The sequence below is a fragment of the Balaenoptera borealis genome, assembly GCF_965194805.1.
Source record: "Balaenoptera borealis genome assembly, chromosome: 14".
Taxonomy (NCBI): Eukaryota; Metazoa; Chordata; class Mammalia; order Artiodactyla; family Balaenopteridae; genus Balaenoptera; species Balaenoptera borealis.
The window spans coordinates 73,047,747-73,074,514 of record NC_138875.1 but is presented as its reverse complement, the minus strand read 5'-3'; the positions used below and the strand labels follow the sequence as shown (position 1 = coordinate 73,074,514).

The 26,768-nt window shown below is 46.4% G+C and overlaps 1 protein-coding gene across 3 annotated transcripts in view; it reads right to left on the bottom strand.

Moving 5' to 3' along the window:
- Positions 1–26,768, bottom strand: part of ACACB (acetyl-CoA carboxylase beta) — a 142,921-nt gene that overhangs the window by 85,518 nt on the left and 30,635 nt on the right. Inside the window, exons 1-2 of one of the 3 annotated variants that reach the window (XM_082354421.1) lie at positions 19,857–20,009; positions 12,131–12,786 (exon numbers count right to left, since the gene is read on the bottom strand). In XM_082354421.1, the coding sequence (XP_082210547.1) occupies positions 12,131–12,777 (647 nt within the window). In that variant the 5' untranslated portion in view covers positions 12,778–12,786; positions 19,857–20,009. Of the gene's footprint in view, positions 1–3,890; positions 4,137–12,130; positions 12,787–19,856; positions 20,010–26,768 lie in introns of those variants that run through there. The other 2 variants (XM_082354420.1, XM_082354422.1) reach the window with 2 other exon arrangements.

The window sequence follows — 26,768 nt, the reverse complement described above, 5'->3', positions numbered from 1 at the left end:
TTTTTAGCGACTTTAAGCTAAGAGAGGAACCATACAGTGACCCAATAAAGCGTCTTCATATTATTATTATTTTTTTTAATTAATTAATTAATTTATTTATTTTTGGCTGTGTTGGGTCTTCGTTTCTGTGCGAGGGCTTTCTCTAGTTGTGGCGAGCGGGGGCCACTGTTCATCGCGGTGCGCGGGCCTCTCACTATCGCAGCCTCTCTTGTTGGGAGCACAGGCTCCAGACGCGCAGGCTCAGTAGTTGTGGCTCACGGGCCCAGTTGCTCCGCGGCATGTGGGATCCTCCCAGACCAGGGCTCGAACCCGCATCCCCTGCATTGGCAGGCAGATTCTCAACCACTGCGCCACCAGGGAAGCCCTTCATATTATTATACATACAGTGATCACATGGTCTGAACTTGCCAGGACAATTCCAATTTCGTGCAAGTTCATTCTTTTGGATTACAGTGGTTTGTGTTGGGGCTTCCCTGGTGGCGCAACAGTTAAGAATCCGCCTACCCATGCAGGGGACATGAGTTCAAGCCCGGCCCGGGAAGACCCCACATGCCGCAGAGCAACTAAGCCCGTGAGCCACTACTACTGAGCCTGCGCTCTAGAGCCTGCATGCCACAACTACTGAGCCCATGCTCCACAACTACTGAAGCCCATGCACCTAGAGACTGTGCTCTGCAACAAGAGAAGCCACCGCAATGAGAAGCCCGCGCACCACAACTAAGAGTAGCCCCCGCTCACCGCAACTAGAGAAATGCCCGCGTGTGACAACAAAGACCTAATGCAGCCAAAAATAAATAAATAAAAATAAATTTAAAAAAATAAAAAATAAAGTGGTTTGTGAAAGCTATTCTTTTGGATTAAAGTGTACAATTAAATGTGATTCAAGAGTTATAGGTTAAACTTTTTGTGTTAATAGATCAGAAAAAAATGTATCCTTTGTAGACCACGTGGCCTGTTTTCGTTCCTGTAAGACTTGAGGGTTTTAGCCAGATGGGTTAGATCAGGGCTCCAAATGTGGGAGGAATGTGACTACCATGCCCCACAAAAAACTTAGTGCACAAGAATGACTGTGATTCAAATCTGGGGCCCCTATGCTTCTACGGGCCCTTTGCTCAGACATGCTCTGAGCACTCCAACGAGGGTGCCCCTGAAGGCTCTGTCAGTCTCCTCTGCGGAAAGACCAAAAAACTGGAGGGTCAGCCTCCCTCCTGGTGGGCTGGCCACACATCTGGGTCTCTTGCCCTCTCTGAACCCTGCATCCGAGAAACTAAACAACCACTGAGGCCCTTCTGGCTCTAAGAGTCTTCACTTCCCTGGCACGCTCACCAGCCACAGTAACTAGTTACCAGTTGAGTCCTTTAGTCTTCTGATTAGTCCAACATCAGGAAGGGCTTATATTTTGAAAGAGTCTATTCAAGCACATTATGCATTAAAACCTGGCTGCCCATGAAGAGCCCTTTGGGCAACAGCCTGAGCGGAATCCCCGTTACGCTATCACCAGCACTGACAGCCTCAGGTTCCTCATCTGTAAAATGGAGATGACAGCACCCACTGAGTGTCCCATGGTGCTGTTGTAAACCTGGCATGAGATCACACGTACAAAGTGTTCAGCCTGGCATCCTGAAAGCACCCCACGAAGGGTAGCAGTTAATTACTGTTGCTCCTGTGGGCCTTGAATTTGAATTACTAAGAAAACACCTGCTTCCCCCATTAGATCAAGAGTTCCTAGGGACTTCCCTGGTGGTCCAGTGGTTAAGACTCCATGCTCCCAATGCAGGGGGCCCGGGTTTGATCCCTGGTCGGGGAACTAAGATCCCACATGCCACAACTAGAGAGGCCCGTGCGCTGCCAAAAAGAGCCCACAAGCCACAAAAAAAGAGCCCACGAGCTGCAACAAAGACCAAGCGCAGCCAAAATAAATAAATTAAAAAAAAAAAGAGTTCCTAGGAGGCAGAGGTCATGTTTCCCAAACATTTTTGTGTCCCTTCCTGCTTCCAGATGCAGGCCTTACACTCAGGAGATAGTCAGGTAATGTTTATGGACCAGATGGATAACTCCTGGGAAAAGAACAAAGGATAGAGAGAGACTTAGCTACAAAGTTGTTCTTCACTGTGTTAGTTATAATAACAAAAAGGGAGAAAGAGCCCAAATAACCACTCTCTGAAGGAGATTGTTTATAAATTTTAAAGTGTATCCATTTAAAGGAACACTATGGACCCCTAGAATGCACCATGCGGAACAAGCGTTGGCAAATGCTTTCTGTAAAGGACCGGACAGTAAATAATTAAGGTTTTAGAGTCCATTCAGTCTCTACTCCTCTACTAAATACGGCCCTTGAAGCACAAAAGCAGCCGTAGATGACACATAACGTGGCTATGTTTCAATAAAACCTTATTTGTAGACATTGAAATCTGAACTTCATGTAATTTTCACATCTCACTAAATAGTAGCCTTCTTTTGATTTTTTTCAACTGTTTTTTTTTTTTTTGGCCGTGCCACGCTGCTTGCAGGATCTTAGTTCCCTGACCAGGAATTGAACCCAGGCCGCCACAGTGAAAGAGTCCTAACCGCTGGACTGCCAGGGAATTCCCTGATTTTTTTTCAACCATTTAAAAGTTAAAAACTGGGACTTCTCTGGTGGCGCAGTGGTTAAGAATCCACTTGCCAATGCAGCGGACACGGGTTCAATCCCTAGTCCGGGAAGATCCCCCATGCCGTGGAGCAGCTAATCCCCTGCGCCCAATTACCGAGCCTGCGTTCTAGAGCTCACGAGCCACAACTACTGAGCCTGCGCGCCTAGAGCCCTTGCTCCGCAACAAAGAGAAGCCGCCACAATGCGAAGTCTGCGCACCACAATGAAGAGTAGCCCCGCTCGCCGCAACTAGAGAGAAAAGCCAGCGCGAAGCAACAAAGACCCAGCGCAGCCAAAAAACATATAAATAAATAAATAAGTTAAAAACTATTCTTTGCTCGCAGGCCACACAAAAACAGGCTGTGGGCCACAGTGTGCTGAGCCCCGTGGTAGACTACTTAATGCCCAGTGAAAAAGCAAGTTACAATATAGTATGTTCTGTATGATTCGAATTCATAAATTAAAGCATACCTGCACCAAAAATTTAAAAAGGCTGAAAGACTATACAGCAGCTGTTAATAAAGATCAAATGGAGAGGAGGAGTATGGGTGAGTTTGTTCTTCCTTTTTGCTTGTCTATAATTTTCTGAATTTTCAACAACGAACACAGCATCACTTTGGTAACCTTAAAAAAATGCAATAAAATGAAGACAAAAAAAAAAAAAAAGAAATGAAATGAAGCAGGTGGTGCTACGAAGGGCTCAGGCACAGAGATGCCTACATTTCTGTGTAGGTTAACCTGCTCAGAAAATAACCTTAAGTGGGATGCCTGCCCAAGGGTACGTGGATTCGCCCCGGGCTTCACGATCACCAGGCTTCAAAACGACCTGCCATCGGGCAACCATCACCTTTATCAAGGCTAAGGGGAGGAGGAGAGGGAAAGCGCGGGCCCCGCCAACCAGCCAACCTTGAGGCACCTGTGTGCTCCCGAGAGCCCTTCTTCAATCAACATCACTGCCAAATCTGGCATCCACCTGAACCGCCAAGACCAGCTAGAGTTCGCGAGGCAGGCTCCATCTCCCCAGCTGCCAAACTGAAGCCGGCCTTTCTTCGGCTGGGGCAGGGAAGGAGGGGGTGGCGCAGCCTGTCTTTACTAGGGGATGGGGGCGGGGAGTGGGGGGTGGGAGGGACTCTGCACGAGATTATAAAATGATAACTTGCTGTAGAACTGAAACTAACACAACATTGTAAGTCAATTATACCCCAATAAATTTTTTTTAAAAAAAGATAACGGTCATTAAAGTCGAAGCCTTACTTACTTTACTTTGCGATCAGGGAAACAGACCTTGCACTTGGCGGGACTCATGTTGACCCTCCCGCCGCCCACCAGGCTCCTGCTGGGATGCACACCATGCACCCCCTACCCCCCGTGAAGCAGACCCCTGTCCCGGGGACCAGCCAGGCAGCGACAGGGAGGCGGAGGCGCGGTCCTAGAGCGCCTCGGGCCAGGCGGCGCACCACCCTGCAGCAGCCCAACTCGGCGCGGGACTTCCTCCATCCCGAAATGCGTCCTGCACTCCTGTGTCCGGGGCACACGCGCCCGCCCCGACCAAGCGGACCCCGCCTCCCGGGAGGTCCCGCCCCCTGACCGGGCCCCGCCTCCTGTCCCAGGACAGGATACAGACCCTGCCATCTCCCACACCGGGTCCCGCCTCCCCCCCACCCCGCCCCGGACCAGCCAGTAGCGCAGCTACCGCTGACCTTGGGCGCCGGGAGAGTGTGGCCCGAGACTTTAAAAAACCTCTTGGCTCCCCAGCTCCCCGGACTGGAGTAGAACAATTCCAGGATGGCATCCCCCCCTACGAACTGGCAGCTGGGAAAAACTTGCAAGCAATTCATGTGCTGGAATACGCACACAATAGGGAAGTGGTGGAAAATATGGGTTATTTAAAATGTGAGTCAGATGTCACCACGGTGCCTGGTAAAAGCCCCCGCAGTCAAATCAACTTTTGGCTTCCAAGTTCCGGTTTTTGCTTATTCTTTCACCTATACTTCCAGGGACGTGTCTGCTCCATGCCTCCCCTCCCCCCAGTGAGCTTCTAGCACACACTTGGAACCACCTGGGTCCCCAGCTAAAATGAGGGCCTCCAAAACAGGAAAGACGCAGCTGCCCTGTGACCCTAAGTAAGTTTCCTTCTGATAAGGTATTTACAGAGTGTTCTTTGGTGCCTCTGTCTCATTTAATCGTCGCAGCAATCTTACTGTTTTATTTCTGTAATACAGATAAGGAAAGAAGACGCAGAGATGTCTATCGCCCAAGGTGCCAGAGCTGGCGACTTGAACCCAGGCAATCTGATTCCAGTTAGAATGAATGAATGAATGCTTCTCCAAGTAGTTATAATAAATAAAAAGGATCCGACACACTGCCTAGCAAGTATTGCAACAGTAGTAAATGTAGCTTATGTGGATAGCAAGCCCAAAAATTAGAAATAAAATAAATGCACAGGAATTCTCCTCTAAAGGTACAGCTAGGGCCACACCTCCAGGGGGCGCCATCCAGGCGGCCACAAAGTGAACAGTGACCTTTCCCTGGAGTTGTGTAAGCAGCCTTGCCTGAGGGCACTGGTTAGCTGGTTAGTCCTCTAACTATACATTCAACAACATTTCAACAGTAATTTTAAAATATATATATTCAATATCTTGTAATAATCTATAATGGAAAAAATATGGAAAAGAATATATATATGTATATGTATAACTGAATCACTTTGCTGTACACCTGAAACTAACACAATATTGTAAATCAACTATACTTCAACAACAACAAAAAATTTTTTCCATAAAATAAAACAGGTGAACAAAATTCTCAGTTCTTCAGAGTTTCCGGAAGCTTCTTCATGGCTTTATCTTTAGTCCTTCCAAAAAAGAAACCTGCCGTAGGCTGATTTTTTTTTTTTAAGTTTCAAATAAAAACCCAAAAGTACTCATGACCCAAATGGCCCACACTTCCATGTAACCACCTCAAAATAGGAAAAACAATTAAAATCAGGAAATGAAGGTATTTCAAAACACCCTACCCTACCCAAAGTCAGTTAGGATCTCCAGTTTACTCCCGTTTTTCTAGATATTTATTCTCTATTGACAAACCCCAATACTCATTGACACCGTGTAGATATTTCAACTTCTCTGCTTTGCATTGTATCCTTTTATCAGAGAGCTTCACCTGCCTCTTCAGTCCGTCTTCCTCTGTGGACACAGGTTGCTATACCTTAAAGGTGTATGCCCGGTGGGGCTTGGAAATAGCCGTGGCCACAGATAAGAACTTTGGGAGATGCCCATTCAAATGATGGCAACTGAGGGATGGGCTGGGAGTTTGGGATTAGTAGATGCAAACTATTATACATTGAATGGATAAACAACTAGGTCCTACTGTATAGCGCAGGAAACTATTCAATATCCTGAGATAAACAATAATGAAAAAGAATGTATAGATATATGTATGAGTCACTTTGCTGTACAGCAGAAATTAACACAACATTGTAAATCAAGTATACTTCAATTTAAAAAAAAAAGCAAATGATGGCAACCGAGGCAGCCTCTGGGCTGTCCACTGCCAGCACTTCCGCTCTCATGATCTCTGCACCCTTCTGAGGTAGACACTGATGTTATCCCCCTTCAACAGAGGAGGAAATTGCAGCGGAGAGGGCATGGGACTGGTCTGAGATCCGAACCCAGACCTGTCTCACCCTCCACACAAAAGCAAAGACTATGAGAGCCACAAAGGACTTAGAGCATCCAGTCCAGCCATGGAGAGGGTAGGTGACATCCCCAAGGATACACAGCTGAACGCTGCCTGATAAATTGCCTCATCTCCTCACGCTTCCCATTTATAGAAAGAACAAGTTAGGAGAAGGGTGGAGGTACTTTTTCTGGGGCCCAGGTTAGGCGGCGGCATCAACACTGGGAGTTCGAAGACCACTTTCTGATCTGTATCTGCTGAGGGTCTGGGTTTGAATGGCTTCAGGGCCTATGATATCTTGCTGGGACGCCTCAGACAGACCCCTGCACCTCTCTGGGTTTCAGCTTCTTATCTAGGAAGTGAGATGACTGATTCACTTTTTCCTCCCCGTAATTTTTATATTGTTGTATTATTAAACATTGTTAAAACTTCTTATAACAATGATATTTACAGCAGAAAGTTAGAAAATGCAGAAGAAAATTTAGATGACTCATAAGTATACCACATAATTAGACAATTTTTACTATAGTTAGACAATGATTACTATTTGGAGACATTCCTTACAGTCTCTCCAGCCACACACACACACACACACCACACACACACACACACATTTATTAAGGATATTTTCGTGCTTATTATGCACCAGGGAATATTCTCAGCACATGACATACACGTGCCCACAATCCCTTACCAGAAATTCCCAGGGCCCAATGTATTTTAGAATTTCGAAATTTTTCTAGGAAGGTAAAGCCTTATGTGACACATTATGGTGTTAATATTTCACCAGCAGAAGGCATAAATATTCACACAAAATGGGACAAGACTATAAATAACTTTGCATCAAGGCAGGTTTTGCTGGTGAGTTCACTGCCAACTTATAAACTTAAGTTTCAGAACTCTAAATTTCAGGACTGCAATTGCATGATCCTGAATGTGTCCCATCCCACTCAATCCACATATGCACCCCATAGGGTAGGATTATTAGGGTTATACGATAGTAAGAGGCGGCTTTGAACCTGGTGTCTTAGCCCAGGTCCATCGTGTACTAACCACTTTGCTGCTTGTTAAACACGTGGGATAACACATGTAACCTTCATTTCACAATATGTGAGCAACTATTTTGCTATTATACATCATGTAATGTTCTCATCAGCTCTGTTTTGAAGGGTTGAATGGAAATTCCAACCCTGGGGGACTGTTTCTAAGTCCAAGGAAAGACCAAGTTCCAACTCCTGGCTTGAGATGAACCCAAAAAGAAAGAGACAGGAGGGAAGCCCTGAGCAGATAGCACAGTCACTGGATCTGTAATCAATCTATAATCGTAGCCAGCCCTTGTCCAGTCGGAAAATGGAAGGGAAGTGTGAGGTTGCATAACTGTATTAAAGGCAGAAGAAACATTTGAAATTGGAGTTTAACCTCAGAACTAGTCTACAAACCACAAGATTTATGCAAAAAGGATTTTATGAAAACAGAAATTCTACTGCTGCTAAAGAGGGACAACAAAACGCCTAGTTGTCTGTTCATCCATCCATCCATCCACCAACACATCCATCCATTTATTCATTCATTCATTCATTCATTCATCCCCAGACTCATTCACAAAGTGTCTTGCTTGCCCCAGAAATTCAGAATTCTGTCTTTGGCAGGTCTGGGTTGCTTGTTTCATTCATGCATTTGGTGAGTAATTCTTCAAAGTCTACCACGAACCCACACTAGGCTAGGCAGTGGGGAAAAGCGGAGACCCCAAAAATATGGCCCTGTTTTCATGGAGCTTGTGGTCCAATGCAGGAGACAGGTAACAACCAAGTAAACAAATAAAGAAACTAAAGACATGATCTCAAGGAGTGATTAAGTTTTCACGACACATCAGGGTGATCGATCAAGAAACTAGGGGCACGTGGGGAATGCTGTAAAGGTGGGCCTCGACTCCCTGAAGATACTTCCACATGGGATTCTCATGCCAGGTCATTAGAAACAATGAACACGTGCGGGTCTCCTCCATCAGAGGCCCCTGATTCAGGGACTTGGCTGGGGCTGGAAATGTTCTAACGGAAATACCAGGATCTTGGGAAGCACCAGCAGAACTACCTGAGTTGCCCCTGGTACTAAAATTCAAAATTCTCAACTTTGAAAAGCACATGTATTGGGGGCAAAAGAACTGTGTGCCCTGTGAGCTTTCAGGAGTCTGGTCCAGCCTTCTCATGCTGCAGATGAGGCATTGGAGGCTCAGAGAGGGGAAGAGGCCTACCCAAGGTCACACAGCACATTGGTCCTCCCTGTGCCCCATCACCCCACAATGCACCTTCATCTCTATGTTTTGGTGCCTCTGGTTTATAAAAACCAAGATCCTTCTACCCCTCCCCCAGTCCTTTGCTGGGACAAGGCAGGAAAAATGATTCACCTACAATGCTAAGTTTTATGCAATGAAGATATAAGGGCAGAAAATTCACTTCCTGTTTTGGCCCACAGCCATGCAAAGATAAGCCCTCGGTTAAGTATCATTTACCTTTATAAATTTGCCAGTCCAGAAAAGCTGTTTTTTTAAGAACCAACCAGCAAAGATCCCTCAAAATAGTAGTAGAAGACAGGGAGTAGAAACTTGGGAGTCTTCCCCCTGCCCTACCATTTTAATCTACCATTTATTAAGTGCTTTATTCTCTTGCTAAGCACCTTAGAAATATAAGTTGATTTAATCTTCAGAACTTTCTCGGAATCCAAGACTCAGGAGAAAATAATAATATAATCATTTATTATTTTGGCAAGCCTATTTGCTTGATAAGTTCTTAATTAGCACCAGTAGGAAGAATTCACACAGTTGTTCCCTTTTTATCCATTAGGGCTGGGTCTGTGCCATCCAAGACAACAGCCACCAGCCACATGAGGCTATTTAAATTTAAATTAACTGAAACGTCAATTTAAAATTCAGTTCTGGGAATTCCCTGGCAGTCCAGTGGTTAGGACTCTGCACTTTCATTGCTGAGGACACGGGTTCGATCCCTGGTCAGGGAACTAAGATCCCACAAGCTATGCAGTGCAGCCAAAAACAAAAAAATAAATAAATAAATAAAATTCAGCTCTTTAGTCACACTAGTCACATTTCAAGTGCTCAATAGTTGCATATGATGAGTGGCTGCCATATTGAACAGCAGAGTTCTAGAACATTCCATTCTGGAACATCCCAATGTGGCAGAAAGTTCTGTTGGACTGCTCTGTTCTGGCTTGAAAGTTGCCTCTTCCAAGAGCTCTTCCCTGACCTGACCACATCTTTCTAAAACAGATCCCCACAGGTATTTCTTCTGTAGCCTGTTTCCTTCCTGGCATTGAACATACTTGGAAACTATCTGATCAGTTTACCTGTTTATTTGTACATTTCCTATCTCCCTGCTAGGACTCTCCATCTTGTTTCCTGCTGGAGCCAGTGTGGTAAATGTATCTCACCATTTGTCCTCCTTAGATGCCACTTAGCAACCCCTCATTGGACATCCACGTCTAACATAATCTCTGATGCTTTTTCATTTGGGTGAATTGGTTTAATAAACTGTTTTTCCCTAATCCCTGCTGAAACCGTCATAATGAGGGAAAGAATGGGGTCTGGAAGGGAGAGAATGTTGGAGATTACTGGAGAACAACACTGTGACACAGTGAAATGAATCCTGCTGTCCAACAGATCTGGCCTTGAAACTTGGCTCTGCCACTTCCTAGCTGCATGATCTTGGAAAAGGTACTTTGCTTCTTTTTTTTTAACCATTTTTTAAAATTGAAGTACAGTAGACTTACAGTGTTGTGTTAGTTTCAGGTGTACAGCAAAGTGATTCAGTTATATATATATATATATATACATATATATATATACATATATATATATGTATATATATATATATACACACACACACACACATATATATATATATTATTTTTCAGATTCTTTTCCATTATAGGTTATTACAATACACCGAGTATCATTCCCTGTGCTATACAGTAGGTCCTTGCTGTCTATCTGTTTTATATATAGTAGTGTGTGTATGTTAATCTCAAACTCCTAATTTATATCCCCCCCGCCCCCCGCTATCCCCTTTGGCAGCCATAAGTTTGTTTTCTATGTCTGTGAGTCTGTTTCTCTTTTGTAAATAAGTTCATTTGTATCATTTTTTTAGATTCCACATGTAAGTGATATCATATGATATTTGTCTTTTTCTGCCTGACTTACTTCACTTAATATGATAATCTCTAGGTCCATCCATGTTGCTGCAAATGGCATTATCTCATTATTTTTTAAAGCTGAGTAGTATTTATTTCACCTCTCGGAGCCTCAGTTTTCTCATCTGTAAAATAGGGATCCACCACCAGCCTTGTACCATTGTTATAAAGGATAAATGGGTAATTTATATAAACTGTAGGTAGAAGAGGGGTAGGTAGAAGTGGGGAAACTCTGGGTGAATTCGAGTGCTGGGTGAAGTGGGTGCTGGTGGGAAAGGAGCTGGGGAGGAATTTACTGCTTATTGAGCACCTACTGTATACCAAACTCTGTGCATACTTTATAAACATTATCCGATTTAATCCTTCAAAATTTTACAGATGAGGGACCAGGGCCAGGAGAGGCGATGTGCCACGCCCAAGGTCACACAGTGCGGGGTGGCAGAGCCAGCGTGGAACTCAACTCTGAAGTCTGACTGTCCCTTTAACCCTTCCAGAAACTCAAGACAGTCTTCCCCTAAAGATCATCAGTATAGGGAATATTTGCATTTTTGTCTTTCCTCTATCTCCAATTTCCAGTAACCAGGGTTAAAAATGTTCCAGTAACCATTCTCACCGGGAACATGGTGCCTATGTAAGAGCCCATCTCCTCGTCCAGGTTTTCCTCATTTTAGCAGAGAGCGTGCAAGAGCTGCTTAAAAGAAGAGCCAACAAGATTCCACTCCCAGGGCAGAAGAACAGACTGGAAGCAGGAAGAAACACTAGAACACAGCAGAGGTTCTTTCGGGCTGGCAAAGTCATGGTTAGTGGCTCTTTTGTACTCTCTGCTCTCCCATATTTTCCACGTTTTCTACCTGGAATTACCGTATTCCATTTGTAATTTGGGAGTGGGGGGTGGCAAAGTCTGATAACAAGAACAACAGAAATGAAGCCACTGACTACACTCCCGGGACAGTCCCACCTGTGATGGACCTGTAGGTATTTGTTTCCAACAATCGGTTTGATGGATGTGTTATAGTATTTGAATTTCTGCCCTTTTTTTTTTTTTTGGCCGTGCCGCATGGCTTGTGGGATCTTAGTTCCTTGACCAGGGATTGAACCCAGGCCCTTGGCAGTGAGAGTGCAGAGTCTTAACCACTGGATAGCCAGGGAATTCCCTTGAATTTCTGCTTTTAAGGCATCACTGGGGGAAGGCATGTTTTACAGTTGTTAATTACCTATTGGATGAATGAACAAATGAACGAACAAGTAAATGAATGTCTCATCAGGAGTCAGGGAAACCATCCCTCCCTTTGGGTTCCCATCATTGCTTTGGCTCTTGCCAACCTGAGCTCATCCTGCTTAAATTACAACTAGTTGTTGCATACAAGGTCATCCTCCCCAACCAGACTGCGATCTTCTAGAAAGCCAGTTTCCTGGCCTGGGGCCCTGTACACGCAGTAGATGCTCAATAAATGATTTTGATAGGAGGGAAGGAAGGAAGCAGGGAGGCTCATGTCTTCTGCTTGTCACATAGCTACCCTCAAAGCATTGGCATCAGTGGGTAGCTTGGCTGAGCAGGGAAGGGTGTGAACCCCACCCTAACTCTGCGCCTCCTGGTTACGAGGACAGAGGGTACGTTACCTTATAGCGGGGACGGGGGTCTCAGTCTCGCCTGCGGTCTGAGCAGCCTCCAGGGACAGGGTCCCCAGGCTGGCTCGGCTGCCCTTCCGGGAAGATTCTCTGAACAAGCCAGTGCCAGAGTCCTCATCGGAAGAGTTGTCATCAAAAGAGCCCAGGATAAAGTTGGTCATCAGTTGCCTCTTGATGTGCGCCTGCTTCCTGTCTTCTTTGGAGAGGGTTCTGGCTCGCTGGCCCTGGGGTCTGGCTAGCACGGACAGGCCACTGGTATTTGGGGTCTCCAGGCCTTCGGTCCCTGTCCCGTTGGCGTGGCGTGCTGGGAAGGCGTCATCGGAGGAAAGGGGGTTTCCTTGGGGATTCTGCTGCAGGGGTGGCTGGGAGGTTCTTTGCTGGCAGGCGTCTTTGGGACCTTTGTGGGAGGCTGGCTCAGCCTGGTTAGGGGTCTCTGGCAGAGAGCTGCTGCTGCAATTTTCCTGCAGTGGCTCCCTGGAGCTGTCTGAGGCTGGAAGAGGCTCCTGACTTGTGATGAAGCTCACCTTCAATTTACTCTTGATGACTTGCTTGCAGTCCGTCATTTTCCCCCAGCTTTTTAACCAGGAAAAGGTCAGGCAGGAGAAAATCAGAAAAGATAGAAAAAGAAGAGGGATCATTCAGAAAATCTGTAAGGGAACAAGAGAGACGTTTTAGGATTTATGTAATCATGTTATCTAGCTCTTAAAGGAGGTGGTGGTGAGAGCCAGTTAAGGTTCTGTGTATTCAGCTGAGAGAGCTGGAGGGGAAAAGCACTAGACAGGGAGCAGAGAAGGGGAGCTCCTCCCGGCTTACATGCTCTGTGGTCTGCGGCATGTTTCTTTTTTTTTTTTTTAAGATTTTTTTTTTTTTTGATGTGGACCATTTTCAAAGTCTTTATTGAATTTGTTACTATATTGCTTCTGTTTCATGTTTTGGTTTTATGGCCATGAGGCATGTGGGACCTCAGCTCCCCGACCAGGGATCAAACCTGCGCCCCCTTCATTGGAAGGCAAAGTCTTAACCACTGGACTGCCAGGGAAGTCCCTGGGACATGTTTCTTAACCTCTCTGGATCTCAGTTTCCCACCTCTAATTTAGATAAACTAACACACACTCACCACAAATCATAAACATGCGTGTGAGAGAGAACTAAATGAGATCAGGTACATTAAAAGACTCTGTTACAGCATCATTAATCGTAATATCCCCAGAGCAGAAACAATCTAAATGCCCAATAACTGATGAATGGATAGACAAGATGGGGTCTATCCGTACACTGGAATATTGTTCAGCCACAAAAAGGAGTGAACCACTGGTACGTGCTACAACATGGATGAATTTGAAAACACCATGCTAAGTGAAAGAAGCCAGTCCCCAAAGACCACATATTGTATGATTCCATGTATTTAGATAATATGCCCAAATTAGGCAAATTCATCGAGATGGAAAGATCAGTGGTTGCCTGGGGCTAATGGGATGGGGGTGAAGGCTAAAGGGTACAAGGTTTCTGTTTGGAGTGATGAAAATGTTCCAAAACTGATGGTGGTGATGGTTGTACAACTCTCTGAATAGAATAAAAACCATTGAATTTTGCGCTTTACGTGAGTCAAACAGTATATGAGTTATATCTCAATAAAGCTTATCTTAAAAAAAGACTTCATTATATTCCAGTTTGTAGATGAAAAGGATTGTTGGCTTCTATGATCATCACCTTCCTCACTACCAGGATCATCAGCATCACTGTATTATTATCACAATCATCATCATGGTCTTGGAAAGAGGAATGGGCATCTTGTCGTATTTTCTTTGTAGCGCTAGTACACCTGATGCAGGCATGCTCATAGCTAGAATGAAAGTTCAGCAAGACCAAGGAGGGTCTGTTCAGTTCCAGGGTCTAGAACAGCGCCTGGTACAGAGTGAGAGCTTAACAATGGACAAAAATTCATTTTGTTGAATACATGAATTCAGATATTCCGATTTCTAACCCATGCCTCTGACCACCACACTAACTCTACCCTATTAATGAATAGATAATTATTATTTGCAGGAAATAGTTTAAAAAGCAAACAAACAAAAACGCAACCTGAACGTATTGAGATTTCTGACCCAATTTTGCCATAATTATCCAGTAGAAGCATGAAAAAAGCGGGACCAGGGCTTCCCTGGTGGCGCAGTGGTTAAGAATCCACCTGCCAATGCAGGGGACACAGGTTTGAGCCTTGGTCCGGGAAGATCCCACATGCCGTGGAGCAACTAAGCCCGTGCGCCACAACTACTGAGCCTGCGCTCTAGAGCCCACAAGCCACAACTACTGAGCCCGCGTGCCACAACTACTGAAGCCCATGTGCCACAACTACTGAGCCCACGAGCCACAACTACTGAGCCCACGTGCCACAACTACTGAAGCCCGCGCGCTCCAGAGCCCATGCTCCACAACAAGAGAAGCCACCGCAATGAGAAGCCTGCACACTGCAACGAAGAGTAGCCCCCACTCACCACAACTAGAGAAAGCCCGCGTGCAGCAACAAAGACCCAATGCAGCCAAAAATAAATAAATTAAATAAATTAAAAAAAAAAAAGGAGGACCACAAAACTCAAGCTTATCACTTTAGTATCTAAAAGGCATTTTCTTTTTATTTATTTATTTAGATGCACTGGGTCTTAGTTACGGCAGGCGGGCTCCTTAGTTGTGGCATGCAAACTCTTAGTTCCAGCATGTGAACTCTTAGTTGAGGCATGCACGTGGGATCTAGTTCCCTGACCAGGGATCGAACGCAGGCCCCCTGTATTGGGAACACAGAGTCTTAACCACTGTGCCACCAGGGAAGTCCTGCATTTTCTTTTTAAATTTCAACACAACACTCTTAAGGGAAGTGGAAAAGTTCTCAAGATTTCCCAGAACTAAATGATCCAAGTACTTCTTGCACAGTTTGGGCAACAGAATTTGCTGAAATGTTGTCAGGGGTATTTTCTAGGTAATACACAGGGTCAGGAGATTTTTTTCTTTTAAGATCATCAAGTTTCCTTTAAAAAAAAAGTCAGTCAAGGGGTTGTTCAATATCAATGAACAAACCACATTAATAGAACAAAGGGTCAGGAGATTTTTTTCTTTTAAGATCATCAAGTTTCCTTTTAAAAAAAAGTCAGTCAAGGGGTTGTTCAATATCAATGAACAAGCCACATTAATAGAACAAAGGGAAAAAACACATGATCGTCTCAATGAACACAGAAAAAGCATTTGACAAATATCCAACACCCTTGGGAATTCCCTGGTGGACCAGTGGTTAGGACTCTGCAGTTTCACAGCCAAGGTCCCGGGTTCAATCCCTGGTTGGGGAACTAAGATCCCACAAGCCGCACGGCACAGCCAAAAAAAAAAAAAAATCCAACACCCATTAATAACAACATTTAGAAAAGTAGGAATAGGAAAGAACTTCAACAGAATAAGGCACATTAATGAAAACAAAACGCAGAAAATATATACTCAATGTTGAAAGATGGGAAGCTTTCCCCTAAGATCTGGAACAAGACAAGGATGCCCTCTTTCACCACTGCTATTCAACATCATACTGAAAGTCCTAGCCAGAGCAATTAAACAAGAAAAAGAAATAAAACGCATCCAAATTGAAAAGGAAGACATAAAATCATTTCTATGCACAGGTGACATGATCCTATATATAGAAAATCCTAACGGACCACCACAAAACACTAATAGAGGTAATAAATTAAGCAGTTGGTGGCTACAAGATCAATATGCAAAAATCAGTTGTGTTTCTATACACCAACAATGAACAATCTGAAAAGGAAATTAAGAAAATAACTCCATTTACAATCACATCCAGAAGAATAAAATATCTAGGAATAAATTTAATCAAGAAGGTGAAAGACCTATAGACTGAAAACTATGAAACATTGCTGAAAGAAATTAAAGAAGACCTAAATAAATGGCAAGACATCCCACCCTCATGGATTGGAAGACTTACTATTGTTAAGATGGCCACGCTACCCAAAGCAATCTACAGATTCATATGGAACTGCAAGGGGCCCCAAATAGCCAAAGCAATGTTAAAAAAGCAAAACAAATTAGAGGACTCATGCTTTCCAATTTCAAAATTTACTACAAAACTATAGTCAGTGTGGTATTAGAATAAAGACAGACATATAGACAAATGGAATAGAATTGAGAGTCCAAAAGTAAACCCATACATCTATGACCAATTGATTTTTGACAAAGGTATTAAGACCATTCAATGGGGAAAGAATAGTCTCTTCAACATATGGGTCTGGGACAACTGATTTCCACATACAAAAAAATGAAAATGGACTCCTAACTCATACCATACACCAAAATTAACTCAAAATGGATCAACGACCTAAATACAAGAGCTAAAACCATAAACTCTTAGAAGAAAACTAAGGGTAAATAGGGGTAAATCTTCATGACCTTGGAGTTGGCAATGGATTCTTAGATATGACACCAAAAGCATGAGCAGCAAAATTAAAAATAGATAAATCAGACTCATCAAAATTAAAAACTTCTGTGCACCAAAGGGCATTATCAAGAAAGTAAAAAAACAATGTACAGAATGGGAGAAGATTTTTACAAACCATATATCTGGTAAGGGCCTAGTATTCAGAACACATAAAGAACTCTTACAATTCAGCAAACAAGACAGACAACCTGATTTTAAAACGAGCAAAGAACTTGAATTGAAATTTCTCCAAAGAAGATATACAAAGAGCTCATGAAAACATGCATCCTTAGTAATTATGGAAATGCAAATCAAAACTACAATGTACCACTTCACACCCACTAGGATGAAAGAAGGAAGGAAGGGAGGGAGGGAGGGAGGAAGGAAGGAAAGAAGGAAGGAAGGAAGAAAAAGAAAGAGGGAGGGAGGGAAGAAGGGAGAAAGAAAGGAGGAAAGACAATATCAAGTGTTGGTGAGGATGTGGAGAAATTGTAAGTTACTAGGGGGAATGTAAAATAATTCAACTGCTATGGAAAATGGTTTGGTGGTTCCTCAAAAAGTTGAACATAGAATTACTATACAACCCGGGGATTTTACTCCTAGGCATATCCCAAAAGAATTGAAAACAAGGACAAACAAATACATAAACGCACATGTTCACAGCGGCACCCCAACTTTCTGATGCTCAAGCCTTGCTCCTACTCCTGGGTTTCTGAGTCCATGCACTACTGACATCTGGGGCTGGATACCTCTTTGTGGTGGGGACTGTCCTGTGCACTGTTGGATATCGAGCAGCATCCCTGGCCTCTACCCACTTGATGCCAGTAGCACCCTCCTCCCTCTCAGTTGTGACAACCAAAACTATCTCCAGACATTGACAAATGTCCCTGGGGGGTAAAATTGCCCTCACGTGAGAACCACTGTTTTTAACTCCTACACCTATGCACTCCTTCCACCCTGCTTCTGGATTGTGAGACGGGAGCTTCTGGGGAAAAGGTGTATTTCTTACTCATCTCTTGCATACAGTAAGTTCTCAAGAAAAGTTTAAAAAGCACCAGCAAGAAAGGTCAGAGTCCTGAAATTACTGACTCACACGTGTTCTCTGGTAATTGGCAGATGGCATTGCCAAAAATGGTGCAAAGGCTATCTTGGCTTTATTGGAGGCTCGACAGCTTAAAGCCCTACATCCTCCCCAAGCAGGGGGTTATGGCAGTGCATAAAGGTCATTCAAGACTGTGCCAACTGGCCACTCCCCCCTCACACCCTCTGCTGGCCACATGGGCCAAGTGTTTTCACAGCTCCACTGCCCACCCCCTCCAAGTCAGCCAGTGGGTACAGACCTCCACCATGGAAACAGCCTGTTCACTGGTCTTCCCTGGCCAACTCAGAGACCTCTGGAAACACAGACCAACTGTCACTCACTTCTGGATCCTTGTGCCCAGGCTAGTGCTTGGTGCATAGTAGGTGCTCAAAAAGTATGTACCGAATGAATGATAAATCCATGCACACCCACTGAGCACCAACAGATGGCTTGAGGCAGGCAGGAATTTTGGTTTCAGGATCTCATTTTTGAAGCTGCATTCAGGAACACCAGGGGAACACGCTGGGTGTCTCCATGGCAGTTCTGAAGTAGAGTGCCAAGCAGAAGACCTCACACAAATGTGGCCAATTTTAGGTACACTTTAAATGTACACATTGGAAATTCTGAGAAATAAGAAATAGTAAGTGCATTACATTGAAATGCTGAGCTTCCCCCTACCCCAAATAGAACAATACTTGAGTTATTGCTGAGGAAATAAAAGAGCAAAAATATGCTACAATGGTTCGGAGTTTAGGAACCCTGAGAATGAATACTTTACATTGATTTCCATTGGAAAACCAATCACACTATGCAGTTTTGCATAACACAAGCACTTTGGGAACTTGCTGGCTGGATGACTGGATGGCTGGTGCGGACTGTGGTGGAAGGATGGATAGGTGGTGCGTGGAGAGGGGTTGAGTGGATGGCCAGCTGGGCAAGATGGCGAGACACATGCATGGTAAGCAATTGAGGGCTGGTGGGTGAAGTTGCCAAGCTCTAAATTGGAAGTTCTAATGAATGGAGGGACCGGCAATTCTCCCCAGTTCAGCCCCCTCCCTCACTCGGCAAATCCTTTATGATCTGCTGTTATTCTGATAGGAGCCAGTGGGTCAAACATCCCAAACCTACCTTGCAGAGGTTACCCGCACAAAAAACCTCAGGGTCTGTCCCTTTTCTTGGCAGTGTGATGATGGGGGACCCACAGGCCACCACATGAGAACTTTTCCCAAGTAAGTACATAGAGACAAATGGGGAACTCTCTGAGAAAGCTCCCAAAGAAACCCTCTGAGCCTCAGTTTCCTCGTCTGTAAAATGGGGATGCTGAGTCTTGCCCCCTTTACCTGTCTCACAGTTGCTCTTCGAATAACCTATATAGCATTTGTGTCAATGCTATCAGAAGCATCAAAAAGCCACCAAGCATGTACAGTGCCTTCAAGCTTCCAATCCTCAGAACAACTTGGTGGATCTTACGATTGCTATGGTCTTTATTACAGTCCCATTTTACAGTTCGGTAAACTGTGGCTCAGAGAAGTTCGGTTCCTTGACTTTGCTCACATCCAGGCCCAATGCTCATACCTTTCCCACTGCTTCACCATTGAAACTGGATATAAATAAATTCCATCACGTGGAGGGTGTTCCCACAAGCACCTGGATACGATCCTAAAATCAGATACCTGGCTGTGTACCTGGAGGGTGGAGCCAGATGTGCACAGTGGTCTAGAAGGAGCACTGTACATGTGGTTCAAATCCACGGGCAGTCAAGGCCAGAGAAGTCCTTCCAGTGAACCCTCGTGGACATGCCATGCTGAGCTGCTGCGCTTTGCTGACCAGAAAACCCAGCGAGGGCCGAAGCTATTTTTATTTGTTGCAAACCAAACTCAAGCAACAGCTGCCTGGTGCCAGAGCAATCGTGGCCCTGACCATAACGAATGCAGGAAACTGCTCGCTTCCAACAGGTGCTGGCTGGCAGCCAAGCAAGGGCTGGAGAGGGAGGGGGGTCGGGAGTTTGTTCTCCAGCCACCCGCCTCCAACACACCCACCCATACCTGGCCTGGCCTTTGAGGGACAGAGGAGGGCAGAATGTCAGCATTAAACCAGCCACCCTGTTCCCCACTCGGATGTTTCCTCCCACCAAGATGAACTCCCGATCGCTTGCTGCCACTTACCGCCACCGTGGCCACGGCCACCGGCTCCATTCTCATGTGGGTCTGACAGGCTCCCACAGGGTGCCTGAGGGAACTGGGGCCGTGGAGTGTCACCTTTCAGCAGGAGGCTGGTGTCATGCATCAGTCCATGGGGAGGAGTTTGGACCAGCTCATGCTGGACACGAGTGAGTTTTCCCCCAAGTCAGGCGCCCTTATCTGTCATCCACAAATATAAGCCATTTGCCAAGGTCCTCGCCCTTCCCCCTCCCCCAGCTTCAAGCTCAAGTACTTAAGAGGCTGTGCACACTCTCTGGCCCACAGGGCCACCTCCCTCTGGCTTGCCACACTCCTGGACTTAGAGCCTACTTAGCTGCTCGTGTGGTCAGCCATCCCCTTGCCCAACTCTGAGCCTCTAGAGTTTGTTTGTTTCTAAACATCTTTATTGGAGTGTAATTGCTTTACAGTGTTGTGTTAGTCTCTACTGTATAACAAAGTGAATCAGCCATATGCATACATATGTCCCCATATCCCCTCCCTCTTGCGTCTCCCTCCCACCCTCCCTATCCCACCCCTCTACGTGGTCACAAGGCACTGAGCTGATCTCCCTGTGCTATGCATAGAGTTGTAAACACTCCCATAATCACGCCAGCCTCCTGTTCCCATGTGTTCATCTGTAAGACACCTGCTAGAAGGGGAGCATGAGTCCCAGCAGAACCTGGGTTTGGCCAAGGTGATATTGATGGAAAGAGAAGCAAAAGCATCAGGACGAAGTTCCAGGACCCTCTGGCTGGCAGGCGATGGTGCAACAACATTTTGCAAATTTAGAGATCATTAAAGTGATAGAGGAAGCTATCCCGGGCCGCCAGTGTGGTCAAAGCTGCCAGGTGGATACTTCAACCTGCACTCCAGCCCACAGGGCGGGGGGCATCACAGGTCACCCTGCGTTTCCCAAAAAGCCACTTAGCCTCCAACCTGCAGCCTAAGAGGGGGACACTTGGCATGTCCAGTGTTCTTGCTTTGTAGATGAGCAGAGGCCAGAGGTCACATGTGAAGTTAACGACACAGCCATGACTAGCAGCAAGGTCCCCCGCTCCAGGCCTGTGTGGGGTGATAGTCACAGTAAAGAGCCGCTGCCCTTGGGTACCTTGTTGGGTGCCCTGGACACTGATCTGGGTTCTCATCTTGGCTCTGCTGCCTGTATGTGGGGTGAGCCTTGGGCAAGGGAGCCTCAGCTTGCTCAACCGCAAAGCAGCATAAGAACGCAGCTCCAAGACGGAGTTCTCGACAGTCCAAAGTGGTCACCCACGCAGGGCGCTGAGCGCAGGGCCAGGCGCAGTTCATCTTAGCGATCATCATTAGCGATCTGAGCTGAGAGCCTCGGGCAGGATAAGTCACTGCACGGTGACACTCTGCTACCCACAGAGTGTTGCCTCGGCTAAATCATGTCCCCTCTCTGAACCTCCGTTTCCCCATCTACTGGGTTGGCCAAAAAGTTCGTTCAGGTTTTTCCGTAAGATGTTAGAAAAGGAGGGAAAATCCCCAGCCTCACCCACCTCATAGGATTATTGGCAGGATCAACCAAGATCTGTTTGGTCGCTAAACACCACCTTCCCCTTCTTGGTGAGCTAAAACGGAAAGAACACAGCTAGTGATGGTGAGTAAGGATCCTCTTCCACCAAGGGACAGAAATGGACTCACGTGGGTGGGGGCACCCGTCCGACACTGGTCAGGTGCCTGGATGGGACAGGCAGATACTCACATCAGAAACAGTCCCTGGACTCCCTTCAGCTTTTCAGCCCCGCAGGGCAGGTGCTTTCCCAAAGGGGAGGCATCTCTGGGGCTTCAGCAGCCTGCGTCAGGCTGAATTAAATTCTGTAAATTAAATTTTGTCTGTTCCCTGATCAGTGGAGATGGTCCTGAGAACTGTGTGTGTGTGTGTGTGTGTGTGTGCGTGTGTGTGTGTGACTTTTTATGTTATTCAGAGAGAGGATATTCTTAAATGCCAATACAGGGGTTAAAAAATGGAAGAAAGGGGACTTCCCTGGTGGTGCAGTGGTTAAGAATCCGCCTACCAACGCAGGGGACACGGGTTCGAGCCCTGGTCCGGGAAGATCCCGCATGCCGCGGAGCAACTAAGCCCGTGTGCCACAACTACTGAGCCTGTGCTCTAGAGCCCGCAAGCCACAACTACTGAAGCCCGCGCGCCTAGAGCCCGTGCTCCATGACAAGAGAAGCCACCGCAATGAGAAGCCCGTGCACCGCATCAAAGAGTAGCCCCTGTGCACCACAACTAGAGAAAACCCACATGCAGCAACGAAGACTCAATGCAGCCAAATAAATAAATAAATTTTAAAAATTTTTTAAAAAGGAAGAAAGGAATAGAATCTATAAGAAAACATAAAACTAATAAATGAGTTTAGCAAAAAAAAAAAAAAGGGAAGAAAGGATAAGTTAAGGAGAGGAGGGTGGTAGGGGAAGTAGGTTATCCCTAATAAATCAGAGGGAGTGTTTTCCTGCCACCAGCATTTTCTGCTGCTAAGAGCTTCACACACATGATCTCATCAAGTCCCTGCAGCCCCTGCAAGAGGTCCCGCTGCTTCCTCCTCTCCATCACTCCCCAAGTTCACACTTTTAGGACCCAGGTCACCTCCCTTCATAGCCCACGCTCCTGATCTTCATGCCCTCCGCTCTCTGTGCAGAATTTCCTTCTATAAACCCTGAGAAAGGTCCTAAATCAGCGGACCTGAGAAGTGAGTGTCAGGGGGTACTGCTTGGTTTCTTAGAGCCACGGGTTTGTTTTTAAATCTCTGAGTCCACTCCCCTAAGGAACTAAAATGCAACCAAGAAATAAGTAACAAAACTACTTCTCTAGCCTTGGGGTTTTTCTCCTGGGAAAGGCTTTGGGGGAGACAGGAGAGTTCAACCCAAAGGAAAAAAAAAAAAAGCTTTTCAAATCAAGATTTAGCCACCATGCAGTGGTTAAGAACCCGCCTGCCAATTCAGGGGACACAGGTTCGAGTCGTGGACTGGGAAAATCCCACATGCTGCAGAGCAACTAAGCCCGTGAGGCACAACTGCTGAGCCTGCTACTAGAGCCCGCGAGCCACAACTACTGAGCCCACGTGCTGCAACTACTGAAGCGCGCGCGCCTAGAGCCCGTGCTCCGCAACAAGAGAAGCCACCGCAGTGAGAAGCCCACACACTGCGACGAAGAGTGGCCCATGCTCACCGCAACTAGAGAAATCCCACGCGCAGCAACAAAGACTCAACACAGCCATAAATAAATAAATAAAATAAAGATAGGGATTCTGCCAAAGTTACTAAACCAGGAGCAGCGATTAGCAAATTGGTTCTATTGTGAAGGATAGTCATTTGTTTTCTTTAGTATTTTGGCATCTGAAGAAGAAATGTGACAACATTTCCGGTGACAGGAGAGGGAGGTGTAGCTCCGTACAAACTGAGAGACTTGAGAAGTCACACACCCTGTGTAATCTAAAAACGTCACCTTCCCCTGCAATTATGGCTGAGGGCATTAGTACAAGGTCATGTTTCCTTACCCCAGAGGAGCCAATCAATGCTCAGAGACAGCAAGAGAACTGCAACCCTCACCTCTAAGAACAGAGTCTGTTCTCTGTTGTTCTTTAACTACAAACATTAACTAATAAATAACAACAACTACACCTCCCATCATAACGAGCACCTTGCATTCAGGATCTCATTTACTCCTCACAGCATCCCTACAAGGGAAGTACTATTCTTATCCTGTTTCACAGACCAGGCATGAGAATCCAACCAGGCGTGAGAATCCAATGCCCAGAGAGGGGAAGTGAATTTCCCAAAGTCACACAGCTTTGGAGGTAGATAGAATCCAGCCCTGCTCTGTCTGACTCCAAAGCCTAGATTCCTAAGAGGTGGAGGTGAGCAGACTATTGATTCAATTGATTAACTGGCTACCCTCCTGGATGGGGGGAATCAGAAGCCTGGAAGAGACCCAGGGAGGGTCAACAGTTCTGAGACTTATCACCTGTCAGAACATCTAGGTCTCTGGAAAATTTCAGCAAATACTGAAAAGCCTAAAGTAAGCCTAAAATAGAAGCCTTTAGAGTAAGCCTAAAATATCTACAACCACTTGATCCTAGAATCGAGCAGGCATGCAGCCTCAGGGGCCACCGATTTGAGAACAGCTTCCAGTAGGAAAACACATTTGAGAAAAGTCTGTGAATTTCAGTTCTCCCCCAGTTCGGAAAAGGCTCAGATACCACAAGTCCCAGGGTCCTCTAGGACTGTTGACCTAGAAAGGGGCACTTCCTCGGTGCCTGTCGCATTGCAGGTGCTTGATTAACACCTGGGGAGCCAAACCAAGCTTTTTTTTTTTTTTTTTTTTTAAGATTTATTTATTTTATTGATTGATTGATTGCTATGTTGGGTCTTCGTTTCTGTGCTAGGGCTTTCTCTAGTTGTGGCAAGAGGGGGCCACTCTTCATTGCGGTGCGCGGGCCTCTCACTATCGCGGCCTCTCTTGTTGCGGAGCACAGGCTCCAGACGCACAGGCTCAGTAGTTGTGGCTCACGGGCCTAGTTGCTCCGCGGCATGTGGGATCTTCCCAAACCAGGGCTCGAACCCGTGTCCCCTGCATTAGCAGGCAGATTCTCAACCACTGCGCCACCAGGGAAGCCCCAAGCCAAGCTTTTGATGGGGTTGACCTGTGCGGGGGCCCAGTCAAACCCAGCCCAAACGGTTCCAGATTGGCCCCTGCCTCGAAGAAATGTAAGAGGAGTGGGTCCCCCACCTCCAATGGAAAACTTACTCTGCTGTCTCAAAGGCCTATAGGGCTCATATGTTCCGAGCCTGTCTCACTTGAGTCATCCCTGTAGAAACTGCCGAAGTCAACTGTCCCACACGCCTGAGGTCCTGGTGCCCTGCCACCTTCGCAGATGGAATTCTACCCTCCTTCCCCTCTATTCTTTCTGTGCCGGGAATTTGCGTTCTTCAACCATCACTCGTTCACCGGCGGGTAATTCCTGGGTACCTGCCAGGCATGGTGCTGGCTGCCATAGATACGAGCCAAACAGCGCAGGAATGGTCCTGCCCACGCAGGGTTTACAGTCTCACGGGGAAGCAAGTAAGATCACGGAGGAATGTAAGGGCACAACCAGGAGAATCGCCACAAAGGAGAAGCGCTTGAAGAGCCAGTAACAGAGGCCCCGGCCTGGGTCTGCAAGGGAAAGCTTTCTCAGGAATATCTCTGCTGAGACGGAGGGGGTGTGATTTCACCAGGCGAAGGTGCCAGGGCAGGAGGGAGGAGGAATAGTGTTGGAGACAGATGGAGTAGGAGATACAGAAGCCCGGAATCGGGAGGAGACAGAACCTCTCCAAGAACCCCACAGTCGGCCTGGCGCTGAGAGAACAGTGAGGTGGGTGTGGGGCAGCAGACGGGGATGGAGACTGAGGCAGGGCCATGAGATGCTTAAGGGAGTCAAAGCTCCTTCTTGGAGCTATGGAGGGATAGCTACAGCGTGGGAGCCGAGAGCACATGCTACAGTCTGGCCGCCTGGGGTAGGATCTTGGCTCTGCCACCTACAAGCAGAGCGGTTAACCTGAGCCTTAGTTTCCGCAGCCTAAGCAGCCCATCCGGGCGATTAAATGCACTCACACAGGTAGATTGTTTAGGCTGGCATGAATGAAGCAGGCAACCAGGAGGAGCTGCCGCGATTGCTGTAGCAGCAGTGCTGATGGTCCCTGCCTTGGAGACCAGGGATCTTACGCAACACTTTCCCCTGATGTCGAGCTGTTATGTGATGGGCACCTCTTCCACCTGTTGCCCTGGCTCTGTTGGCTGAGGGTCTCCACCCGGGCTAGTCCAGGGCAGGGCCATTGCAGCATCCAGCCTGAAGGGCAGTGGTGTAACTCAGGAGGAGACCTCCTCCTCCCCATTTGAGCCATACACCACCCTGGGGATAGCGGCTCCCCTCCAAGGCTGCCCCAGAGCTTCCTGCCAGCTTTGGAAATCTGGTTGCAAATGTTGGAGCAGAATCGACTGAGTCCCAAGGATGATTTGCTCCCTAAAAAGAAGCAACCTCTCCTCTGTCCAGACCAAAAAGCAAAAATGGCTGTAGATACAGAATCAGAGAATCTGGGGGTTCAAGCCCTGGTGCCATCACCAGGAAAATCTTTAATGGTTTGTATTTGACTCTTGGGACCTCAACTTCCCAGTTTTGAAACATGCCAACCTCATAGGGCTCCTGCAAAGACTGAATAATGAGAACGCTTGGAAGAGCTTGTAGGTTGTGTGGAGAGTAGTAGCAGTAGCAGTCTCGAGGTCCACTTCCTGCTAAGGTACAGCGACACAGAAATGTCAAGGGGCAGGGAGAGGGTCTGAGGGATGGCCCAGCCCTTGGGACGCCCCCCCACTCCGGAATCTGTTTACAATCTCATGAAGTGTAAGCAGGTCGGCCTCACTGATGGATCAGGTTTTGTGCCAACAATTAATCTAGGTCATTTCTGAGTTTGAAACTAAGACCCCTATGGGCAGCACAGTGTATTGGTTGGAGTACAGGATCTGGAGGTGCTAGATTCTTTACTTCCTGTGTGACCTTGAGCAACTTTCCTCACCTCTCCGAGCCTTAGTTTTCTTGCGGATTCAGTGGGGATGGTAAGAATACCTTCCTCATAGAGTTTTGGTGAGGTTTCAATTCACTAATACATAAACAAGGCAAATCATGAAAGAACGTTTCATTTATGCATTTAACATCGGTTGCACTTTCCATGACGTATCAAGCCTTGTGCTAAGTGCTTTACCTAAGATCAAGTTCAAGCCACTGCTACCTCTCACGTGGACCATTGCACCAGCCTCCTAACCCGTCTGGCTGCCCCTCCAGTCCACTGTGCACAGAGAAACCACAGGGAGCGTGTAAAGTGTTCACAGGCTTCCCC